General features: G+C 38.0%; 1 protein-coding gene across 1 annotated transcript in view; it reads left to right on the top strand.

Annotated features, from left to right (window-relative positions):
* DNAH6 (dynein axonemal heavy chain 6) overlaps positions 1-26,384 on the top strand; it is a 284,682-nt gene that overhangs the window by 71,956 nt on the left and 186,342 nt on the right. Inside the window, exons 16-23 of the mRNA XM_052648894.1 lie at positions 2,195-2,308; positions 5,661-5,804; positions 8,859-9,071; positions 9,746-9,838; positions 12,433-12,552; positions 16,567-16,747; positions 23,182-23,278; positions 25,672-25,891. Of these exons, the coding sequence (XP_052504854.1) occupies positions 2,195-2,308; positions 5,661-5,804; positions 8,859-9,071; positions 9,746-9,838; positions 12,433-12,552; positions 16,567-16,747; positions 23,182-23,278; positions 25,672-25,891 (1,182 nt within the window). The remainder of the gene's footprint in view (positions 1-2,194; positions 2,309-5,660; positions 5,805-8,858; positions 9,072-9,745; positions 9,839-12,432; positions 12,553-16,566; positions 16,748-23,181; positions 23,279-25,671; positions 25,892-26,384) is intronic.

Genomic DNA, 26,384 nt, shown 5'->3' with positions numbered 1-26,384 from the left:
TCCCTATTTTATTTATTTCCACTATGAACTTACTTCCTTTCTTCTGACAATGTTGGGCTAGCTTGTTCTCTTTTTTCTAGCTCTTTGATGTGCAAAGTTATGTTATTTGAAATCTTTCTATTTTCTTAATATTTCCATTTATCACTATAAACTCACCTCTCATAACTGCTTGTGCAGCATCTCATAGGTTATAGTGTGCTGTTTCCACTTTCATTTGTTTTATTTCCCTTTAATTTCCTCTTTAACCCATAAGTTGTTCAGGATTGTGTTGTTTAGTTTTCACACATTTGTAAATTTTCCACCTTTCCTACTGTTGTCGATTCCTAGTTTCATACCACTGTGGCTAAAAGAAATACTTAGTATGATTTCAATCTTCTTAAACTTGTTAAGACTTGTTTTGTGCCCTGTCAGATGATTTATCCTGGGGAATGTTCTGACTGCTCTTGATAAGAGTGTGTATTTTACTGCTGTTCTATGGAATGTTTGAAATCTTGGCTTATCTCAAGGTTCATAGTTTCTGTGCAACTAATCTCCAAGCCATGAAAATGGCTTCTTTAGATTTTTTTGGAACCTTTCTCTCTATAGGGTTCATAATCAGTCCATTGGGTTAGAAATAGGTGAGAAACCAGAATGTTCTCTCCATCTTAAATCTCCCCATCCCCTGCACCAACTACCACACAAAAATTCTCTCCATCTTCTATCATCCCTCTTCCATCATCTACATATAAGCCCTAAAGGATATAGGATCCAACATCCGTTGGATCATCGAAAAAACAAGAGAGTTCCAGAAAAACATCTACCTCTGGTTTATTGACTACGCCAAAGCTTTTGACTGTGTGGATCTTAACAAACTGTGGAAAATTCTGAAAGAGATGGGAATACCAGACCAGCTGACATCCCTCTTGAGAAATCTGTATGCAGGTCAGGAAGCAACAATTAGAACTGGACATAGAACAACAGACTGGTTCCAAATCAGCAAAGGAGTACGTCAAGGCTGTATACTGTCACCCTGATTATTTAACTTATACACAAGGTACATCATGAGAAAAGCTGGGCTGGATGAAGCACAAGCTGGAATCAAGATTGCTGGGAGAAATATCAGTAACCTCAGACACGCAGATGATGCCACTATTGCATAAAGCAAAGAAGAACTAAAGAGCCTCTTGATGAAAGTGAAAGAGAAGAATGAAAAAGTTGATTTAAAACTCAACATTCAGAAAACTAAGATTATGACACCCAATCCCATCACGTCATGGCAAATTGATGGGGAAACAGTGGAAACAGTGAGAGACTTTATTTTGGGGGGCTCCAAAATCACTGCAGATGGTGACTGCAGCCATGAAATTAAAAGATGCTTGCTACTTGGAAGAAAAGTATGGCCAACCTAGACAGCATATTAAAAAGCAGAGACATTACTTTCCCAACAAAGGTCCATCTAGTCAAAGCTATGGTTTTTCCAGTAGTCATGTATGGATGTGAGAGTTGGACTGTGAAGAAAGCTGAGTGCCGAAGAATTGATGCTTTTGAACTGTGGTGTTGGATAAGATTCTTGAGAGTCTCTTGGACTGCAAGGAGATCCAACAAGTCAATCCTACAGGAAATCAGTCCTGAATATTCATTGGGAGGACTGATGTTGAAGCTGAAGCTCCAATACTTTGGCCACCTGATGCAAAGAACTGACTCATTTGAAAAGACCCTGATGCTGGGAAAGATTGAAGGTGGGAGGAGAAGGGGACAACAATGGATGAGATGGTTGGACGGCATCACTGACTCGATGGACATGGGTTTGAATAAACGGCGGGAGTTGGTGATGGACAGGGAGGCCAGGTGTGCTGCAGTCCATGGGGTCGCAAAGAGTCAGACATGACTGATTGACTGAACTGAACTGAACTGAACTGAAAGGATATAGATGCCTCTGAGGACTCATTTGTATATGTGAAAAACCAGTCAGATATGACCCAACTTAAGAGAAAATGCCCTTAAACCTCTGTAATATTTGTGTCTTTTGAGAATTTTCTAAGTTCTAAGGATATATAAAGTTATATTTTGTCCCTCAAATAGAAATTTGAATGTATGTGGGGTTTTGTCACTTGTTTTTTACAAATGAAAAAACAAAAATTACTAATAGGAAAATAACATAAGATCTCTATATCTGAAAATTAAATTGCACATTTTGCTTATTATATTTTTAAAGGTAGAAGTGTCCAAGTTTGATGCTTTGGAAGAAGTTAGTGCTGAATTGAAGCTTAAACAATTGCTCTGGGATTCTTTATCTGAATGGGATCAACTCCAGCAAGAATGGTTAAAGGTAAAAAAAGAAAAACTCTTAATTCTTAAATCATTCATGTATTATTTAATTTTAAAATCATGGTAGTGTGCATTATAGTTTTTAAATAATCTGGTATATTTCAGTAAAATATGCAATATTATAATTTTGTGGAAATTTATCAGCTTTCCAGTGAAATGCACAGAGGTCTTTCTGCTACACAAATCTTTAAGTACCACAAAGAAGAATGGTTTATTTAAGGCAGGCTTCTCAGGTCCTCTGTTTAAGAACATTAAATGAAGGAGGGATCAAAGGACCTCACCATATGACATTTAACTGCTTTGTGGTTTCTGAATACAGTGTTGTCCTGATACATACAGCCAAGTGTTATTAAAGATCATAGAATTTTATTTATGATCTGCAACATTAGATTTGTTTGCTGAGATTCTGTTTTTATTGTCTTTTTTTTTAAGGAAGCCATTTTTTTTTCCTCTGTGATAAAATAGGATCATGGTAATGAGATCTAGGTTATTTCTTTGAGAGTTCAATAGTAAATTCTAATCATAGTAAACTAGGGGGACAAGTATCATAACGGGAGACAAGTATCATAGGGTTTGGTTCTTAGGGTCTACTCTTGTATTCAAACATTAACAAGGATTAATCCTCTAGGAGACAGAATATATGACCTTCTATTCTTTCCAGTGTGATATGCTCATACTAGAAATACCATCAGCTTCACAAATATTGCTTTACATTTGCTGGTTCAGCTTCCCTGTGCTGGTACCCAAAATTAAAAGTCACACATCTAGGTTAAACCACAGTGACACAAGAATGATTCCTAGATGATGTTCTGGACACAGTGGAGAGCAGTGGAGAATAAAAAGAACAGAGTCTAAACTCTCACAGAATTTACCTTTTGGTGAAGAAAGCAGAAAACAAACAAACATATATATGCTATTATAACAGAGAATTTTAAATGCTGTTGTATAACTCATTTATCGGTCATCTCAGAAGTAGAAAATGCTCCTGAGTAGTAAAGGGGAAGCTTAGAAAGTGCTCTGATTCCCACCAGAGATTAGAGCAGTGGCTTCCGAAGTGGGACAAATTTACCCAGGAGGTGCACAAAAAGTAGACATTGTATCTAGGGAAAAATGAATGTTTATAAATTTTTAGTGGAGGCGTATCTGACACACTGTATTGGTTCCAGGTGTATAAATGATGATCCTATATTTGTGTATATTGTAAAATGATCAGCTCAGTAAGTCTAGTTAACATTTGTTACCAGTCACAACTATAATTTTTTTCTTACGAGAATTTTCAAGATCTATTCTTTTAGAAACTTTCAAATATGCAATACAGTGTTATTAACTAGTCACTATTCTGTACATTACATTCCCATGATTTATTTATTTTATAATTAGAAGTTTGTACCTTTTGACCTCCTTCACTCGTTACATCTACCCACCCCTTTTCTCTGGAAACCACCAATCTATTCTGTTTTAGTTGTTTTACTTTAGACTCTTGCTTTGTTTTGTGTTAGATTCCACATTTAAGTGAGATTATATGATATTTTTCTTGGTCCGATTTATTTCACTTTACCTAAAGCCCTCATGGTCCATCCATGTTGCCAAAATGATAAAGTTTCATTCTTTTTATGGTGGAATAATAGTCCATTGTATACATATAACACATTTTCTTCATCCATTCATCCATTGGTGAACACACTTCGGTTGTCTTTTTCTCTTGGCGATTGTAAATAATGCCACTATGAATATGTCTTTTCAAATCAGTGTTTTTGTTTTCTTAGGATAAAAGTCCAGAAATGGAATTGCTGAGTCATATGGTAGTTCTATTTTTAATCATTTGAGGAATCTTAATACTGTTTTTCATAGTGGTTGTGCCAATTTACATTTCTACCAGCAGAGCACAAGTATTCATTTTTCTCCAGATCTTTTCTCCACTGGTTATTTTTTGTCTTTCTGTTACTAGCCATTCTAACAGGTATGAGGTTTTATTTCATTGTGGTTTTCATTTTAATTTCCCAATGGTTAGTGATGTTGAGTATCTTTTCATGTACCTGTTGGATATCTGTTACATCTTTTTAGGAGAAATGTTTATTCAGCTCCTCTGCCCACTTTTAATCAGGTAATTTGTTTTTCTGCTATTGAATTATATGAGTTCTGGATATTAGCCCCTTATCAGATATATAATTTGCAAACATTTTCTCCCATCAAATCGACTGACTTTTTCTTTTGTGGATGGTTTCCTTTGCTGTGCAGAAGCGTTTTAGTTAGATTCTCATTGGTTATTTTGCTTTTTTGCCTTTGCTTTCAGTGTTAAACCCAAAATATCATTGCCAAGACCCTTCTCAAAGAGCTTAATACCTATGTTTTCTTTTAGGAGTTTTTAAGTTTTGGGTCTTATATTCAGATCTTTAGTCCATTTTGAGTTATTTTTGTATGTGATTCAATTTCATTACTTTGTTTTTGCCTGTGGCTATCCAATTTTCCCAACACCATTTATTGAGGAGACTATCCTTTCTGCGTTATATATTCTTGACTCTTTTGTTGTAAGTTAATTGACCATATATGTGTGGGCTTGTTTCTGTTCCATTAATCTGTGTGTCTGTTTTTGTGCTAGTACCATACTGTTTTGATGACTATAACTTTGGAACATAGTCTGAAATCAAGGGGTTGATACCTCTACCTTTGTTTTTCTTTCTCAAAATTGTTTTGGCTATTCAGGGTCTTTTGTGATTCCATACAAATTTTAGGATTGTTTGTTGTATTTGTGTGGAAAAAAAATGCCACTGGAATTTTGATAAGGATCATATTGAATCTGTAGATTGTTTTAGGTGGTATAAACATCTTAACAATATTAATTCTTCCAATCTATGGGCATCAAATATCTTTTCATTTTTATAAATTTTCTATTGCCTTCAATCCATATGACCATCTGACATGATATGTATACACTTACATGTTTATGTAACTGATAAATATATTTATAGATACATGCATACATTGAAGTGCATGTTTAAATAAGTTACATTAAAGGGGTACATAATCAAATATAATAGGAAACTACTGGGTAAGAAGTTTGTAGGTCACAAGAATAAAAATTAGCTATTTGCAACTTTACAGTGATTGGCCCTCAGGAATAAATTACAGGGATTGCAATACTGCATTTGACGGTATGTGAGAAAAGGACATGAAAGTAATAAACAATGCCTGATCTACTATTAGAAATCTTCATACGTAGAACCATTTAAAAAAGCGTAAAGTTGACTTGATTTGACAACATAGCTACCAGAAAATCTGAGTAAAGAAATTTTTACTATTTCAAGTTTGCCTTTTATCATATGTCTTAACTTCTTTCCCCCTAATTTTCATAGTCCAAATTTGACTCCTTGGATCCAGAATTTCTAAATGGTCAAGTTTCTAAATATGCCAAATTTGTGACTCAATTGGAAAAAGGCTTGCCACCCAACAGTGTCGTGCCCCAGCTAAAAAGTAAGGTGGAAAAAATGAAAGAAAAGGTAAGCTTGGATGAAATTATCTCAGAAACTCCAGGTCAATCATTTATACTTGAGGCTAATGAGACCAAAGCCAGGAATTCTTCCTTGTTTAAATTACCTTTGCAGAGAGAAGAAGCAACAGACAAATTCAGTTACTACAGAGGCACAAACTGCATCATCCTTCTCCTTAGCTGGGCAAATCATGCAACTGAGTAGTATGAGAATTCTAGCTGTTTCTCATCCTCACTAGCACTTGTTATCAATAAGGGGTTCTTTTAAAATTTGGTTTGCTTTGTTTTTTATTTTAACTATTCTAATAATGTGTAGTAATATCTCATAATGGTGATTTACACTTTTCTAATGATTAGTGATGTGATCATCTTTGCCCATGTCTATTTGCCATTCATCCACCTTCTTTGCTCAAATGTCTGTCTGGCTATTAGCTCAATTTTTAATTGGCTTGTTTGTTTTGTTATTAGTGAATTTTAAGACTTTTTTATACAGACTGATATAAATCATTTTTCAAATATGTAACTTGAAAATGTTTTTCCGAGTCAGTGACTTTACTCCATAAATAGTAACTTTTACCGAACAACAGGCTTAAATTTGAATCAAGTCCTATTAATGTATTTTTTCTTTTACATATTACTTTTTTAGTTAGTATCTGACAACTTTTTGCCAAACCTAAAGATCACACAAATTTTCTCTTGTATTTCCTTCTGGAAGTTTTATAGTTTTGCTTTTTTAAAATTAAGGTATATGACTTATTTTAAGTTATTTACATTTTGCAGGTAGATATTCAGTTGATCCAACACCATTATTTGAAAAGAGTATTCTTTCTCCATTGACTGTCTTTGCATCTTTGGGAAAAATCAGCTAACTATGTTTTTTAGTCTGTTGCTGAATACTTTATTCTATTTTGTTGCTCTGTAAGTCTGTTCTTTCACCAGTACCACACTGTGTTGATAACTACAGCTGGAAAATCTTGAAATCGGGTAATGTAAGTTCTTCATTGTTCTTCTTTTCACAATTTTGTCAATTCAAATTCTTTTACTTTTCCATATAAATGTTAAAATGAGTTTATCAATATGTACAACAAATTGCTTGGATTTTGGGGGAGACTGTGTTAAATCAATGGATCATTTTGAGGAGAACTGACATCTTCACAAGATAGAATTTTCTAATTTCCTACCAGCCTATCCCTTCATTTAGTTAGATCTTCTTATATTTTTCATGAATGTTTTGTAATTTTCAGCATACAGATTATGCACATACTTTGTTAGATTTAAAACTATTCTTTTATGTTATCTTAAATGATATTGCTTTTAATTTCAAATTCTAATTGTTCATTTCTGGTAGGTAGGAATACTGTTGACCTTTGTATATTGATCTTATATCCTGTAATCTTGCTAAATTCGCTTTTTAATTTTAGGAGCTTTTGTACATTATTCAGAATTATAAACATAGAAAATTACTTCGGCTGTGAATAGAGACAATTTGATTTATTCATTTATAATCTGTGTGTCTTTTCTTTCTTTTTCTTGCCTTCTTGCACTGGGCAGGATTTTCTATACAATATTGAATAGGAGTAATGAGAGAAAACATCCTTGTCCTGTGCCTGATCTTAAAGGGGAAATGTTCAATCTCTTTTTAAGTATGATTTTAGTCAAATATTTTTATAGATGCCTTATATTAAGATAACAAAGTTTCCTAGTTTTCTGAGAGGCTTCATTTATTTTTTATAAGATTTCTTGTTCTAAAGACTGAATTGTCTGAAATTAATACAATTATATATTAATTTGTATATATAGTATAGCTGTCTTTTAGAATTTGCACGATATGACTTTCTCCATCTTTTTAATTTTTCTGTCTGCATATTTAAAGTGGATTTCTTGAACAGTGCATAATTGGTTCCTGATTTTTTATACAATCTGATTTTTTAAGTCTTTTAACTAACATGTTTAGACCATTCATATTTAAAGCATTATTTATGTGATTGGTTTAAAAATGCTATCATGCTGGTTTTTTAATTTGTTTGTTGTTTCTTTTTTCCTCTTTTTTTCCCTCTCTTGATTTAATTGTATATTTTTTTATTCCATTTTATCTTCTCCATGGAATTATTGTTCACACCTGTTTTAAGCAATTTTTAGATTTTCACTTAATCCAAATCAACCTTCAAACAATATTATACTGCTTAATGTAGAGTATAAAGATTTTATAATACCATATTCCTGATTCCTCCCTCTCATCTTTTGTATTAATGTTGTCATGTATTTTACTTTTATATGTAGTATGAACACAACATGTTGCTGCTATTTTTGTTTTATATAGTTACATTTTAAGGAATAAAAATGGGAAATAAAGTGAAATTTATTTTACATATATTCCATTTTCAATATTCTTCATTTCTTTGTAGAGATCTAAATTTCTGACTCATAGCATTCATGCTGCCTGAAGAACTTCCTTTAATATTTCTTATTGAGTAGGTATGCTAGCAATGAGCTGCTCAAATTTGTGTCTTTATCCTTTATTTTAAATGATATTTTCACTGGCATATAATTCTGAGTTGGCAGATTTTATGTTTTCTTCCAGCAATGTAAAAGTATTTTCTTATTATCTTTTTACTTGCATGTTTCTGACCATACCGTAAGATAGGCTTTCTTAGGGTTCTTCCAATCTTCTCTGTGAACCCCTCTATGTATTTGTTGCCCCTGAGACTTCACACTCTCATGCTACCCTACACTCAGTCTTAGCCATTTATTTTTTAAATTCAGCTACATCTTCTAACTAGCTTAAATGGTAACCCAAGGTATCTCTCCTAGGTAAACAAATTCTCAGAAACTTCTTTCTGTGGAGAAAACTATGGATACCAGTGTCTCTAAATTTTGAGTTAGCTGGTTTTGCTGCAACCTCACTTTTCTGATGGATTCAATACAAGTCATTAATTTGCAGTTTGTCCAGATTTTTCGTTGTTTACACACACCAGAGGTGTTCTTTGCAGCTTTATACATGCCAAAATGGACTGTATTTTTTAGGATAAAAAGAATGGTGCCTCAGAGAGTGTGTGTTTTCCAGCTTCCAGTTATCATTGACCTGAGGAACCCAACTCTGAAGCCTAGACATTGGGCAGCTATTGAACAAACAGTTGATGCCACCCTAGTGGACCTTGAAGTTCCGTTAACCCTGGAGAAGCTCATTGAGTTACATGTTTTTGACTTTGGCCAAGAAATTCAGGACATTTCTGGACAGGCTTCTGGAGAAGCTGCCTTAGAAACAATCCTTAAAAAGGTAAACCTGAAAAATGTGTATTCTGAGGGTCTTGAGATATAAAGGTTTTCATACTCAGTGGGAAGATTATGAACTTTGTTTGTCAACATTGCAAATTCCATCTTCTCATTATCAGTTATCTTTCTGCTGTTTCTTTACGTTTATTATCATTATTATTGTTATCACCACTATGCATATCTTCTTTCTACTTAGCTTATACTCCAACAGGAACTTGATGGCAACACATTTGCATGCTTTGTATAAAGAACCATACACCAAGGAAGATCTCTTATGCAAAAATATATTATCTTTCAAAGTACATATTAGAGAAGACTAACTCTATGAAATGCTTCAAAAGCACATTGAGAAGATTTCTTTCCTTAGGATGTTTTAACCTCCTTACTCTAAAAATACACATCTACCAAGGATCTATGTAAAAAGATTTTTTTCCTTTTAATCAAGGCATAAAATGGGAAGGAATACACATTAAAGTATCACAAGTTTTCATATGTATTAATGCTCTTCAATAAAATTAAGCAAATAAGTGCCACCTAATGGAGAAGAGGATTTTAAGAATTTTAAGGCAATTAGGAGATTAGGATAATTATGGAGTTTTCCATTATTTCATTCCATATTCATTTATCAACCTAAAAGTAAATGAACTGAGATATACTAAGACTTGACCAATCTCCTAGGTGGAGGATTCTTGGAAAACAACTGAATTTGTTGTCCTGCCTCACCGTGACTCCAAAGATGTGTTTATCCTGGGTGGCACAGATGATATACAGGTGGGTAAACTGGATTATTGAAACCTATGGTGAAGGTTCTTGCCAGACGTAGTCCTAAATATCCTATGGGAGATTATAATGAAGGACTGAAATATGAAAGTTGTTAGGGAGAAATCTAATTTAGAAGGCAAAATATGAATAGGAATATTTGTTTAGTCATCAAGTCGTGTCCAACTCTTTTGAGACCCCATGGACAGTAGTCTGCCAGGCACCTCTGTCCATGGGATTCCCCAGCAAGAATACTGGAGTGTGGGTTGTCATTTCCTTCTCCAGGGGATCTTACCAGCCTAGGGATCAAACCCACATCTCTTGTGTTGGCAGGCAGGCTCTCTACCACTGAGCCACCAGAACATGAATGCTTGTACATGAAATACTTATCAAAGCAATAGATATGACATATATATATATATATAAAGAATTTTTTCCTTTTAATCAAAGCATAAGATGGAAAGGAATACACATTAAAGTATCACAAGTTTCCATATGCATTAATACTCTTCAATAAAATTAAGCAAATTAGTGTCATCTAATAAAGGGGACAACAGAGGATGAGATGGCTGGATGGCATCACCAACTCGATGGACATGAGTCTGAGTAGACTCCGGGAGATGGTGATGGACAGGGAGGCCTGGCGTGCTGCGATTCATGGGGTCGCAAAGAGTCGGACATGACTGAGCGATTGAACTGAACTGAACTGAATGGAAGAAGATTTTAAGAATTTTAAAGGCAATTAGGAGGAGATTAGGGTAATTATGGAGTTTCCATTATTTCATTCTATATTCATTTATCAACTATACATATATATATATGAGTTAAAAATCTTGTAGTCAGTAACTGCTGGAGAATTTGGAATAGCAAAGAGATCAGTTGTAGCTGAAGTGATCAGAGAATCCTTGCTCGACCAGCCAAGGCATTCTAGACCTTAAAAATATGAGGGTTTGATATTAATAGTTATAGATGAGAATAGAAGGCACTTCAAACCATTTAAATAAGGCAAAGAAGCATGAATAAGCATTTCATGTTTATAGCACACTAAGAAGCTAAATTCACTTGAAATTTTTGAGATTAGAAGTAAATGGTCATGCTCTATTAACAGCAAAAGAAGATAAATATAACCCATGTGTTTGGAATATTCTTAGTGACTTAATATCCAAAGGCATATTTGTTTAGCACAGGAATATGGGGATTGTAACTCAATTTAAAAAACAAATCCCACACAGGGAACTATATTCAATATCCTGTGATAAGTCATAATAGAAAAGAATGTGAAAAAATGTATATATATATATATATATGTGTGTGTGTGTGTGTATAATTGAATCACTTTGCTGTATAGCTAACATTAACATAACACTGTAAATCAATCATACTTCAATAAAATATTTTTTTAAAGCAAAGCCCCATTCTCTTAGTGAGTCCCCAAACTAGAATTGGAGATGAAATGTCTTTGCCAGGTGTAGTTTAGAAGAGCAAGACCAGACAGTATTCTGGGTGGTGAATGGGAGAGCAGACCCAAGATGGAAATCAGTTAGTATGAGACCAGGTAATACCAGGTGATGGGGCTTCTGCTCTGAAGAAGTTTATAATTTAAATAGAATAGTGAAAATTCTTTAGATTAGAAGACACGTTTTTTAAAATGTACATGTTCTGCAAGGGTTGCTGTGGCATATGGAGAAGGGGTAGGGGAAGGAGGTAGATGAAAACTTGTCTATAATCATCCAGAGCTTGACATGAATGAGTTCACTTTTCCTCTTCCTCAAGATAATTGAGGGAGAATGATGTTTCATTGGATAAAGCAAGCAGCTACTTTTTCAAGTTTTGAGCACTTTGAGAAATAAAGACCTGGATGACAAAGTGGTGTAAAGTACCAGACAACTTGTAGGGGAAGATTGAAGAAAAGGGCTTAGCTAAACAGAAATGTGGGCCGTCAATAATGACAGAAATAGCCAGGATTTGACAATCAGAAGTTCCATGGTGACACTGAAGAAAACATTACAGTAGGTTGTAAATCCTGGTGAAGGGAAGAAGGAGAGGAAATGGGTTGGTGAGAAATAATGGGTGGGACTAAGCTGTTAATTCAGAAAGTTGACTTTTAAGTGGTTTGGAATTAACATATACACATTGGGTGCATGTGTGCTAAGTCACTTCAGTCATCTCCGACTCTGTGCAACACTATGGACCCAGGGATCAAAGCCACATCTCTTGTGTCTAACTTGCAATGGCAGGTAGGTTCTTTATCATTAGCACCACCTGGAAAGTCCCAGCATATACACACTACTATATATAAAATAGATAATCAACAAGGACCTACTGTATAGCACAGGGAACTCTACCCAATATTCTGTATAACCTAGATGGGAAAAGAATCTGCAAAAGAATGGATATATGTACGTGTGTAATTGAATCACTTTGCTGTACACCTGAAACTAATACAATGTTGTAAATCCAATAGAAATTTCTATTCCAATATAAAATAAAAATTTTTAGGTAAAAATAAAAATAAATAAATAGACTCTTGGAGTTAAATATCTGTAATTATCTTTGAGAGCACTAACATGTGACATTGCACGTATTTTCTTCACCTTTCCTGAAAGGTCCTTCTTGATGACAGCACCATCAACATTGCAACCATTGCCTCATCACGTTACGTTGGCCCACTGAAAGCTCGAGTAGATGAATGGCAGAAACAGCTTGCTTTATTTAATCAAACACTGGTGAGTAAGGATAATTTCAATTCATGGACTCAGAGAATTGGAGTCACAGGACCTTAGAAGTCATTTGTTCACTTGGGGTTAGATAGTATAGAGTTTAGATATAAGATTCAATTACTGACATTTTATTATTCTCAGAATACAGGGAGAATGGATTATACCATCAATAATTAGTTATTATTGCTGTGAAACAAAATACCACAAATGTTAGTCGTATAAAACAAGAGACATTTATTATCCCACAGTTTCTGTGGGTCAGGAGTTCATGGCTTAACTGGGTCTTATGCTTAAGGGTCTCACAAGGGTTCAATCAAGATGCCGGCCAGGACTGGGTTCCAATCAGAGGTTCAGCTAAGGGAAGATGCTGACAGATATCATTTCCTTGCAATTCCAGGACAAGGGGCTTCAGTTTCTCACTGGTTGTCAATCAGAGGCCATCCTCAGCTCCTCCATGTTGCTCAGGTTTTTCCATGGACTTCCTCAACAATATGACTTGTTTCATCAGTAAAGCAGGGAAGAGGAAGTCTCTAGGCAAGATGTAGGTTACAGCCTTCTGTACTGTACACCTAATTGTGAATATCGTATTACCTTTACCATATTCTCCATAACTAGAAGCAAGTCACAGGTGGCACCCACACTCAGGGGGAGAGGATCACACAAGGACATGAAGCCCAGGTCCTGGGGCCACCTTAAGGGTCTTATCACAGCAAGCTCATAAAGCATCACTACGAACAAAGCTAGTGGAGGTGATGCAATTGCAGCTGAGCTATTTCAAAGCCTGGAAGATGATGCCGTGAAAGTGTTGCACTCAATATGCCAGCAAATTTGGAAAATTCAGCTGTGGCCACTGGACTGGAAAAGGTCAGTTTTCATTCCAATCCCAAAGAAAGGCAATGCCAAAGAATACTCAAACTATTGCACAATTGCACTCATCTCACACATTAGTAGAGCAATGCTCAAAATTCTCCAAGCCAGGCTTCAGCAGTACGTGAACTATGAACTTCCAGATGTTCAAGCTGGTTTTAGAAAAGGCAGAGGAACCAGAGATCAAATTGCCAACATCCGCTGGATCATGGGAAAAGCAAGAGAGTTCCAGAAAAACATCTATTTCTGCTTTATTGACTATGCCAAAGCCTTTGACTGTGTGGATCACAATAAACTGTGGAAAATTCTGAAAGAGATGAGAATACCAGACTACCTGACCTGCCTTTGGAGAAACCTATATGCAGGTCCGGAAGCAAGAGTTAGAACTGGACATGGAACAACAGACTGGTTCCAAATAGGAAAAGGAGTATGTCAAGGCTGTCTATTGTCATCCTGCTTATTTAACTTCTATGCAGAGTACATCATGAGAAACGCTGGGCTAGAAGAAACACAAGCTGGAATCAACATTGCCGGGAGAAATATCAATCACCTCAGATATGCAGATGACACCACCCTTATGGCAGAAAGTGAAGAGAAACTAAAAAGCCTCTTGAGGAAAGTGAAAGAGGAGAGTGAAAAAGTTGGCTTAAAGCTCAACAATGAGAAAACAAAGATCATGGCATCTGGTCCCAGCACTTCACGGGAACTACATGGGGAAACAGTGGAAACAGTGTCAGACTTTATTTTGGGGGGCTCCAAAATCATTGCAGATGGTGACTGCAGCCATGAAATTAAAAGACGCTTACTCCTTGGAAGGAAAGTTATGACCAACCTAGACAGCATATTCAAAAGCAGAGACATTACTTTGCCAACAAAGGTCCATCTAATCAAAGCTATGGTTTTTCCAGTGGTCATGGATGTGAGAGTTGGACTGTGAAGAAAGCTGAGTGCTGAAGAATTGATGCTTTTGGTGTGTTGTTGGAGAAGACTCTTGAAAGTCCCTAGGACTGCGAGGAGATCCAACCAGTCCATTCTAAAGGAGATCAGTCCTGGGTGTTCTTCGGAAGGAATGATGCTAAAGATGAAACTCCAGTACTTTGGCCACCTCATGGGAAGAGTTAACTCATTGGAAAAGACTCTGATGCTTGGAGGGATTGGGGGCAGGAGGAGAAGGGGCAACAGAGGATGAGATGGCTGGATGGCATCACCGACTCGATAGACATGAGTTTGAGTGAACTCCGGGAGTTGGTGATGGACGAGGAGGCCTGGCGTGCTGCGATTCATGGGGTCGCAAACAGTTGGACACGAGAGACTGAACTGAACTGAATACTATTCCTTGAAGTCTCCATGGTGCTCTTCCTTTCATACACACTTCCTTTTTATTTTATTCTACCTCAGATTATCCCATAATAAAACAAAAAGCTCACTTACTCTAATTTTTTTCCCATCCAATGTCTTTCTTCTACTTCAGTTTTTTAAACTTAATTAATTGTGTTTGGGTTCCTCTATGTTCTGGGTCTTCCCTAGTGTCTCAGACAGTAAAGAATCTGCCTGAAATGCAGGAGGCAGATCCTTTGATCCCTGGGTCAGGAAGATCCCCGGGAGAAGGAAATGCCAACCCATTCCAGTGTTTTTTCCTGGAGAATTCCATGGACAGAGGAGCCTAGTGGACTACAGTCTGAAAGTGAAAAGAAAGTGAAAGTGAATTTGCTCAGTCATGTCTGACTCCTTGCAACCCCGTGGACTGTAGCCCACCAGGCTCCTCCGTGCATGGGATTCTCCCGGCAAGAATACTGGAGTGGGTTGCCATTTCCTTCTCCAGGGGATCTTCCTGACCCAGGGATCGAACCCAGGTCTCCCACCTTGCAGGCAGACGCTTTAACCTCTGAGCCACCAGGGGGTCACAAAGAGTCAGACACGCCTGGGTGACACTTCCCTATATGTACTAATATGAAAAGTTATCTGTGACTTAATACAGGCACTAAGTAGGAAAAGGCAATTTGTCTCATCTTTATTTCATAGAGACCTTTTTCAGGAATCCATCCTCTTCAATGGACACCTTATAATCTGATCCCTGAATAACAGAGACCCTCCAGAGAATTAACTGCATAGAAAGTATGAATAAACCAGGGAGTGGCTGGGATATTAGGGTTTAGGCCTAGCCCCCAAATCTAGAGTGAGGTGGGAGATGCTCTTTTACGAATCTCAGGCCTGCACATGTGATGGCAAGAGGCACAGCGGAGAGGTGAGGTCTGCAGACTTTACATCTGACCCTGCGCTTGTGGTGTCTTTGATTAACAGTGGTCATCTCTGAGAGGAGAGAGAGTACATGGTTTTCTTCTTCTTCCCAGTCTTATGTCTTTGCCACATGTTCTGTTATAAGCAGGTTTTACTCTTTTAATTGAAGAAAGTGAATTATATTTCTTCTTTAAAAGGAAGGAGAGGGAAGAATATAGACCTCATTGAGGCAAAGAACCTTTTTTATATATTTGGAAACAATCACTAAACTTAACAGCTTCCCAACCCTTCAGATTCCTTGAAGCATCTTGCTTCCCCCTAGAATGTCTCCTCTGGGCATTTTAATCCTCTTTCTTTGGGTCCATTCTGGTTACCCCACAGTAGTAGACTCATTATAACTCTACTCATACCAAAAAATGAGTTGGAATTAGGCTGAGATGAATCTTGGGTATTTTAAAGAGGTGTTATTTCAAAGGAGCTGTGAGGACATAGAGAATGAACTTATCATTATGGGGGGAAAGGGTGGGGGCCAGGGGAGGGATAGATTGGGAGTTTGGGATTGACATGTACACACTACTGAATTTAAAATAGATAACCAACAAGGACCTACTACACAGCATAGAAAACTCATTTCAATATTCTGTAATAACCTCGATGGGAAAATAATTTGAAAAAGAATTGATGCTTCTGTGGGTTTAACTCAATCATTTTGCCGAATACCTGTAACTAACATATCATTGCTAATCAACTATGGTCCAATATAAAATAAAAAAAATTTTAATGAAAAATTAAGGCCTGTGAGACACTGCCAAAATGTAGAAAATACAGTGAATCCTCATGTAGTCATTTTTAACATAGCTGTGTATTTTCAACTTTGCATGAAAAAATTTGATAATGTCCTTGTTTTTCTCCTAGGAAGAATGGCTGAACTGCCAGAGAAACTGGCTCTACCTAGAGAGTATTTTTAATGCTCCAGATATTCAAAGGCAGTTGCCTGCAGAGGCCAAGATGTTCCTTCAAGTGGACAAGTCATGGAAGGAAATCATGAGGAAGGTTAACCGGCTGCCTAACGCTCTCCGAGCAGCTACTCAACCAGGTAGAAAAGAAACACACAAAAAGACTTTCAAAAGCATTCATCACCTGTAAGATTCTAATAATATGTGGTACATTCAACCCTTCATCTAGTCAGCACTGATGACCAGGAACATTTGTAGTACCTTTGACACTCTTGATAAGCAATGTGAACTGAACACTTGTTATTTTATTACTATCAGTGTATTATCATCATTATCTTTCAGCTCAGTTCATGGTTTTGGCACACAAGCATCTACTTCTTTTGCTGTGTGTAGCTTTGGGGAATGTTGCCTCACACAGTATCACTGATGCTTCCATCTCACAATTTAGGTTACAAAACATACATTTACATTCAGTTGACCCGTTCTGTTGAAGTTCTTACAGACTTCTAACCATACAAATTTTCACACTTTAAGTAATTCATTACAACCACTTACAAATAACACCACTAATGGTAATTCTAATCTCAGGGTTGAAGTGTGTTTTATTTATTTTTTAGTTGATTTTTATTGGAATATAGTTGATTTTTAATGTTGTGTTAGTTTCAGGTATACAGCAAAGTGAATCAGTTATACATATACATATATTCACTCTTTTTAAGATTCTTTTCCCATGTAGGTCATTATAGAGTATTGAGTAGAGTCCCCAGGGTTTTACAATTGAAATGTGTTTTAGTAAGTTCTGTTTCTAGGGATGTAGAATCAAAATCTTTTGGGGTGCACATATTCAGTGATTGAACTTTTACGTTTTCTATCAAACCCTCAGCTCAACAGCTTGTTGTTCTGTAAATGGCAGTACATGGTCCGTCCTGGTGATAACCCCAGAGGGCTTCCTTCAGGCAGAAGCAGCTGCTGGGCTGTGCTCTCTGCCCAAAGACTCTTACAGAAACAGACAGGAAAAACTCTATGAGATGATAGTATTGAAAACCTTAAAACTTTGGGGCTTCAAGTGGCTGCCCATATTCCTTGGTTCCTAGTCCCCTTTCAGCCACAACTGTTATCACTCCAGTCTATGTTTCTGCCATCACATCTCCCTCTACCTCTTATAAAGACCCTGTGATTATACTGGGCCCACCACATGATCCATGATAATCTCCCCACCCTGTGATCCATAATGTAATCACATCTGCCAGGTGCCTTTTCCCATAAAAACTTAACAAATTCTCAAGTTCTGGGGATTAAAACATGGATATCTCTGAAAGACCTTTTATCTTGTCTAGCACCCCCACTCAGTGTGCATATTCAAACCTTTTGCTGCAATAATATTAATGTGTCTCATTGCATAGTGCTGCCCCAGTCTCTACTGGACTTTTGTTGTATAACTTTTGGAATTTAAAAAAAAAGACTTCAAAAATACATTTAGTCCCAGGAATTTCAGATACAGAAGTGTGGAGATATATATATATATATATATATATATATATATATATATATATATATATGACTTTCCTTGTGGCTCAGATGGTAAGGAATCCACCTGCAATGCAGGAGACCTGGGTTCGATCCCTGAGTCAGGGAGATCCCCTGGAGAAGGGAATGGCAATCCACTCCAGGATTCTTGCTTGGAGAATCCCACAGACAGAGGAGCCTGGTGGGCTACAGTCCATCAAGTCACAAAAAGTCAAATACAACTAAGCAACTTCTACTATCATATATACATACATATATATATATATATAAAATTTCAGATGATGATAAAGCTGTGAGGAAAAATTAAGTAGGGTAATGTGGCAAACGGAGAAGGCTGTGGCAACCCACTCTAGTACTCTTGCCTGGAAAATCCCATGGACGGAGGAGCCTGGTAGGCTGCAGTCATGGGGACACGAAGAGTCGGACATGACTGAGCGACTTCACTTTCACTTTTCACTTTCATGCACTGGAGAAGGAAATGGCAACCCACTTCAGTGTTCTTGCCTGGAGAATCCCAGGGACGGGGGAGCCTGGTGGGCTGCCATCTATGGGGTCCCACAGGGTCAGACATGACTGAAGCGACTTAGCAGCAGCAGCAGCAACGTGGCAAAAGAATAGCTGGGGGCTGCTGTGTATGTGTGTATGTTGAAAGGATATTTTGATAAAGTGACTACTTTTGAGTAGAAATCTGCAAGAATGAAGAAATGAAATATGTTTGTGGCTATAAGGGAGTATTGCTAACATCAGAGCAAACAAAAGTAGAGACCCTGAAGTAAAACCATGCTTAGTGTGTACTCCTGTCAGCAAGGAAGCCAGGGCAGGGTGGAGAGCAGTCACAGTAGAGGGGTTAGGAGTGAGACCAGAGAGGTAAGTGTGCTTGGGTAGTGGGTTGAGGATTGGATTGGGTCACTGATCACATAGAGCCTTGGAGACCATGGAAAAGACTGGATTTGATTCTTGAACAGATATAGAAGTCAGGTAGTGTGATAGGCACCAAAACATCAATGTCAAGTGAGACATGAATCTTGCTTCTTAACGTGGTACTGTTTAGTGATGAAGAAACAGGATGCGATTGCCACAATTTCAGCATCTAAATATGGCAGAAGAAATAGAAGACATGAGTAAGGAAGTGACAAAGAATATGTAGCGTTTAGAGAATGACTTTGTTTGGAGGGTCAAGAGGAGGCAGTTGTTTGGCTTTAGTTTCTGCACCCCTAATCCTCCATGTTCAAGGTCAGGAGGGGCAGCGGTGAGGAGATACCCCACGTCCAAGGTAAGAGAAACCCAAGTAAGACGGTAAGTGTTGCGAGAGGACATCAGAGGGCAGACACACTGAAACCACACTCACAGAAAACTAGTCAATCTAATCATACGGATCACAGCCTGGTCTAACTTAATGAAACTAAGCCATGCCGTCTGGGGTCACCCAAGACAGGCGGGTCATGGTGGAGATGTCTGACAGAATGTGATCCACTGGAGAAGGGAATGGCAAACCATTTCAGTATTCTTGCCTTGAGAACCCCATGAACAGAATAAAAAGGCTTAAAATGATAGGATACTGAAGGAGAAACTCCCCAGGTTGGTAGGTGCCCAGTATGCTAGTGAAGATCAGTGGAGAAATAACTCCAGAAAGAATGAACGGATGGAGCCAAAGCAAAAACAATACCCAGTTGTGGATGTGACTGGTGATAGAAGCAAGGTCCGATGCTGTAAAGACCAATATTGCATAGGAACCTGGAATGTTAGGTCTATGAAATTGGACCTAATTGGAAGTGGTCAAACAGGAGATGGCAAGAGTGAACATCGACATTCTAGGAATCAGCAAACTAAAATGGACTGGAATGGGTGAATTTAACTCAGATAACCATTATGTCTACTACTGCATGCAAGAATCCCTTAGAAGAAATGGCGTAGCCATCATGGTCAACGAAAGAGTCCAAAATGCAGTACTTGGATGCAGTCTCAAAAATGACAGAATGATCTCTGTTTCCAAGCAAACCATTCAATATCACAGTAATCCAAGCCTATGCCCCAACCAGTAATGCTGAAGAAGCAGAAGTTGAATGGTTCTATGAAGACCTACAAGACCTATTAGAACTAACACCCAAAAAAGATGTCTTTTTCATTATAGGGGACTGGAATGCAAAAGTAGGAAGTCAAGAAACACCTGGAGTAACAGCCAAATTTGGCCTTGGAATACGAAATGAAGCAGGGCAAAGGCTAATAGAATTTTGCCAAGAGAACGCACTGGTTATAGCAAACACTCTCTTCCAACAACACAAGAGAAGACTCTACACATGGACATCACCAGATGGTCAACACCGAAATCAGACTGATTGTATTCTTTGCAGCCAAAGATAGAGAAGCTCTATACAGTCAGCAGAAACAAGACCGGGAGCTGATTGTGGCTCAGATCATGAACTCCTTATTGCCAAATTCAGACTTAAATTGAAGAAAGTAGGGAAAACCGCTAGACCATTCAGGTATGACCTAATTATGATTATACAGTAGAAGTGAAAAATAGATTTAAGGAACTAGATCTGATAGATAGAGTGCCTGATGAACTATGGACGGAGGTTCATGACATTGTACAGGAGACAGGAATCAAGACCATCCCCATGGGAAAGAAATGCAAAACAGCAAAATGGCTGTCTGGGGAGGCCTTACAAATAGCTGTGAAAAGAAGAGAAGTGAAAAACAAAGGAGAAAAGGAAAGATATAAGCATCTGAATGCAAAGTTCCAAAGAATAGCAAGGAGAGATAAGAAAGCCTTCCTCAGTGATCAATGCAAAGAAATAGCGGAAAACAACAGAATGGGAAAGACTAGAGACCTCTTCAAGAAAATTAGAGATACCAAGGGAACATTTCATGCAAAGATGGGCTCGATAAAGGACAGAAATGGTATGGACCTAACAGAAGCAGAAGATATTAAGAAAAGATGGCAAGAATACACAGAATAACTGTACAAAAAAGATCTTCAAGACCCAGATAATCACAATGGTGTGATCACTCACCTAGAGCCAGACATCCTAGAATGTGAAGTCAAATGGGCCTTAGGAAGTATCACTACGAACAAAGCTAGTGGAGTGATGGAATTCCAGTTGAGCTATTTCAAATCCTGAAGGATGATGCTGTGAAAGTGTTGCACTCAATATGCCAGCAAATTTGGAAAACTCAGCAGTGGCCACAGGACTGGAAAAGGTCTGTTTACATTCCAATCCCAAAGAAAGGCAATCCCAAAGAATACTCAAACTATTGCACAATTGCACTCATCTCACACACTAGTAAAGTAATGCTCAACATTCTCCAAGCCAGGCTTCAGCAGTACGTGAACTGTGAACTTCCAGATGTTCAAGCTGGTTTTAGAAAAGGGAGAGGAACCAGAGATCAAATTGCCAACATCCGCTGTATTATTGAGAAAGCAAGAGAGTTCCAGAAAGACATCTATCTCTGCTTTATTGACTATGCCAAAGCCTTTGACTGTGTGGACCACAATAAACTGTGGAAAATTCTGAAAGAGATGGGAATACCAGACCACCTGACCGGCCTCTTGAGAAACTTATATGCAGGTCCAGAAGCAAGAGTTAGAACTGGACATGGAACAACAGACTGGTTCCAAATAGGAAAAGGAGTACGTTGAGGCTGTATATTGTCACCCTGCTTATCTAACTTCTATGCAGAGTACATCATGAGAAACGCTGGACTGGAAGAAGCACAAGCTAGAATCAAGATTGCTGGGAGAAATATCAGTCACCTCAGATATGCAGATGACACCACCCTTATGCCAGAAAGTGAAAAGGAACTAAAAAGCCTCTTGAGGAAAGTGAAAGAGGAGAGTGAAAAAGTTGGCTTAAAGCTCAACAATGAGAAAACAAAGATCATGGCATCTGGTCCCATCACTTCATGGGAAATAGATGAGGAAACAGTGAAAACACTGTCAGACTTTATTTTGGGGGCTCCAAAATCACTGCAGATGGTGATTGCAGCCATGAAAGTAAAAGACGCTTACTCCTTGGAAGGAAAGTTATGACCAACCTAGATAGCATATTCCAAAGCAGAGACTACTTTGCCAACAAAGGTCCATCTAGTCAAAGCTATGGTTTTGCCAGTGGTCATGTATGGATGTGAGAGTTGGACTGTGAAGAAGGCTGAGCGCCGAAGAATTGATGCTTTTGAAGTTTGTTGTTGGAGAAGACTCTTGAGAGTCCCTTGGACTGCAGCGAGATCCAACCAGTCCATTCTGAAGGAGATCAGTCCTGGATGTTCTTTGGAAGGAATGATGCTAAAGCTGAAACTCCAGTACTTTGGCCACCTCATGTGAAGAGTTGACTCATTGGGAAAAACTCTGAGGCTGAGACGGATTGGGGGCAGGAGGAGAAGGGAACGACAGAGGATGAGATGGCTGGATGGTGTCACTGACTCGATGGACATGAGTCTGAGTGAACTCTGGGAGTTGGTGATGGACAGGGAGGCCTGACGTGCTGTGATTCATGGTGTCGCAAAGAGTTGGACACGACTGAGAGACTGAACTGAACTGAACTGACTGAATCCCCAAAAGTGTGTGATGTCGATAAAAAGGTTTTAAATTAAATGCTTTTTCTTCAGTGGCAGATATTAAAATTAACGTCATCTTTAAGAGATAGACTGGGAGCTTGGAGTTGGTAGACGCAAAGTATTACACTTAGAATAGATAAACAACAAGGTCCTAATGTATAGCATAGGGAACTATACTCAGTATTCTGGGGTAAGCCATAATGGAAAAGAAGTTAAAGAAAGCAATGTATATATGTGTATAACTGAGTGATTTTGCTATACAACAGAGATTATCACAACATTGTAAGTCAACTATACTTCAATTAAAAAATAGAATAAGATAGATGCTAAAAAATACTTAACATTCTTAACCAACCTTCCCAACTTTTAATTTATTAGGCCACTCTTTTACCAAATAAAACCAAAGCTTTTAAAAAAGTTAATATCATATTTAAAATTATATTCTCTATTTATTTCAATACGACTTTACCAATACCTTTTTTCCAATGAACAGGACTTCTGGAGACTTTTCAAAATAATAATGCATTACTTGACCAAATTCAGAAGTGTCTAGAGGCATATTTAGAATCAAAAAGAGTTATCTTTCCAAGGTAAGTTTATAAAGCTACCAACAACACTTTTAGTAGTTGAGTTTCCATGAATTTGTGAAGATATACTTTAAAACAAACTATAACCTCAAAATATCAGGGGACCAAAAAGGGAAGCAGGAAATATATTTCATAATAGCAATGTAGCTCATATCTGGATTGGGGCATGTAAGTGTCAAGGATAAAGATACAGTGTTTGGTTTAAGTGGGTAGGTGCTGGAAGAACTCTTGATCACAGCACCGTTTCACTGCTGGGTGTGTATGTGTGCACCTGCATGTGTGCATGTGTCCACAGATGTATCAGTAAAAGTTAGAGACCTTTGTTGCCTGAGCTGGTTTCTTCAGGCTAATTGATGGCCTAAGAGGGTCACTGTAGAAGTCATCTAAAAGGTCATTTCACAAATTCCAAATGAAATTTTTTACTCATCCATTCATTCCAGAAACATACCAAATGTTTTTCTCAGTGTTAAAGATATAAGAAGAAAAGGCCAGATCCCTGCTCTAATGGAGCTCATGGTTAGCACATGGGCAGTCATGTAAATATACCGTTCTGGTGCGATTATGTACAAACAGACTATGACTACCTGATGATCACAAGAGCTCCAGACTTCATTCATTGGGGCACATTGTACTGCAACATAGACAATATCACAAAATGTTCATCTTCTGTGGATTTTTCCTGTTAGCTGTAAAAGAAATGGCTGAGAAGTTCTGTCCAAGTGAGCCAGTGTTACACACTTACGTAGGTTATTTGGTTAAGAGGGTTTGTTTCTGGGTACCACGCCAGGGTATGTGTATGCACGAGACATCCAAGATCTGGAAGATTTGATTGAGTTCAACAGATTCAGGCAACATAGGAAAAGATAGAGGAATATGTTTGAGATGTGCCTTTTATTTCACTCTTAAATCAGTGGCTCCCAGCTTGGGTATCCCCAGTGTACAGAGAAAATCTGTACACTACTTCTGATATTAAAGAAACCTGGACACAAATTTACCTGTGATAATGCTGAACACCAAAAGCATCAGCTTTTATTTTTTCCTTTTGTTTAGAATTAACGCCAACTAGGTCTGCAGTGTTTATTAGGTCAAGGGGCTCTGTGCACCATTGATTTCACTTTCCAAGCCTTAACAAAGACAGGTTATGAACCATATGAATTAGTTCCTGGGGCCACAAGTTAGGTCCTGGGAACACAAGACGAATGCAGCATGGTTCCTGCTCTGTCAGGTTTCATAGTCAAATCTTGACAGTTGTCTGTTTCATTCGTTGAAAAGGGAGATGAATTATTCTGTATCTGGTAGGACTGATAGAGTGCAACCCCAAAACATCTTTATTTCTAAAGACTACCTCTGCATTCCCGAAAAGGGGCTCAGAATCTTAAGCAGACCTCATGAATTTTCTGGCCATTCTCAGATAATAATGCCAAAAAAATCTCTTGTTGCCTTAACCCACTAAACAATCTGTAATCGTCGAAACTCTGAAATTCTTTCAAAGTGAAAACATTTCCCTTCTCTGGCCCAGGCCTGTTGCAAGGCTGAAGCCTTTAGTGATGATAAGGATGTATAATGGTCAACCCTCCCTCCTTCCTATTAGGTTTCTGGGATCTCCAGGTTTGGGGCAGGGAAGGGAGGAGAGGCAGTACAGCAGGAGAAATCTGAGTTGGCTGGTACCCAACTGGCCCGCTGTCTCACATGGGGCCTTCCATGAGCTCATGAGATTCCTCCAGTCCTGAGGGATCTCTCATAGGCAGTTTCCTCCATAGGAGTAAAGTGTCTTCTCCAGCCAGACCCTCATCCCTCTCTCTCATCCCTCACTCTCATCCCTCAGCATCCAGGTATGCCCCTTCTCCAGTTTCTTTTTTTTTTTTAATAGAATATCTTCATGCCTTCAAATGGCCCTGTTGGGCAAGATCTAAGAAAATCCCCTGCTAGCTCACATCAGCACAGCCCACATGTGTGTAGTCACAGAATCAAATAAGTTTCCAGCAACCACGCATTCATTTATTCAACAAATTATGTATTGAATATCAGGTATATATGAGGTACAAGGCTGGATTCTAGGGAAAACAAATAATATAGCTTCATTTTAAGAGTTCAAAGCCAAGTAACAGACATGTGACCAAATCAGTATCATAGCAAGTGCTAGCATTTTTACCAATTTTATGAAAAATCTCTACCTTTTATGTACCAGGCACTAACTCCAGACGCTTGAGATGCAGCCACACTAATCTTTATCATAATCATATTTAGAGATGTGTGTCTTCCCCAGAAACCTAAGACCAATAGGTCCAGGAAATCAGTGGATGGGGAAGAGATGTGGGCAAGGAATTCATCTTTCATGCCTATTTAAGGTTTTGCTTCAATTTCAAGTTACATTTTAAGTATATTCTTTAATCTAGATTTTACTTCTTGTCAAATGATGAGCTCTTGGAGATTTTGGCCCAGACACGAAATCCCCAAGCTGTGCAGCCGCACTTAAGGAAATGCTTCGACTCCATTTCAAAGCTTGAATTTGCTCTCCTGCCTCCTACTGAGGGAAAAATTCCTGGAATGGATGCAGAGCCAGAAAAGGTTTACACTAATGATATTTTAGCGATGCTATCACCAGAGGGAGAAAGGGTAAGGTATTCTTGTTAATAATTCTTTATGGGTAAACTTTGTTACTCTTCCAGGGTTGGAGAATGGAAATTTTATTCATCAGCATGCTAAGCATTCACCAAGTGCTACATGCCCTGGTCTTGGGCTGGCTCAACAATTTCAAAAATAACCATGATTAAATTCTTTCCCTCAAAGAATTCAAAGTCCAGCAGAGACATAGTCAAACAACTGAAAAGTCCCATACTAAATGTAATAACAGAGGCACGTGCTCTGTTCTTGGAAACAGGGTGGAAAGAACTGGAGCCAAGTCTTAACTCTCCACAAGGAGCAAGGGAGTAGCCTAGATAAGAGCTGGTTCTACTGCCTGGTCACCTGGATTCCACTCCCAATCTTTAATCTCAGCTATAAAATGAGGATTAGTAATAGTGCCCAATTAATGAGTTGCTGGGGATTTTTCAGGTGTTCCTGTATGTACATTACTTTAGAATAGTACCAAGCGGGTGCTATGAAGTAT

This window comes from Budorcas taxicolor, chromosome 11 (genome assembly GCF_023091745.1).
Source record: "Budorcas taxicolor isolate Tak-1 chromosome 11, Takin1.1, whole genome shotgun sequence".
In the NCBI taxonomy this organism is placed as follows: Eukaryota; Metazoa; Chordata; class Mammalia; order Artiodactyla; family Bovidae; genus Budorcas; species Budorcas taxicolor.
The sequence above is the reverse complement of the archived record's forward strand: the minus strand, read 5'-3'. Positions and strand labels throughout refer to the sequence as shown.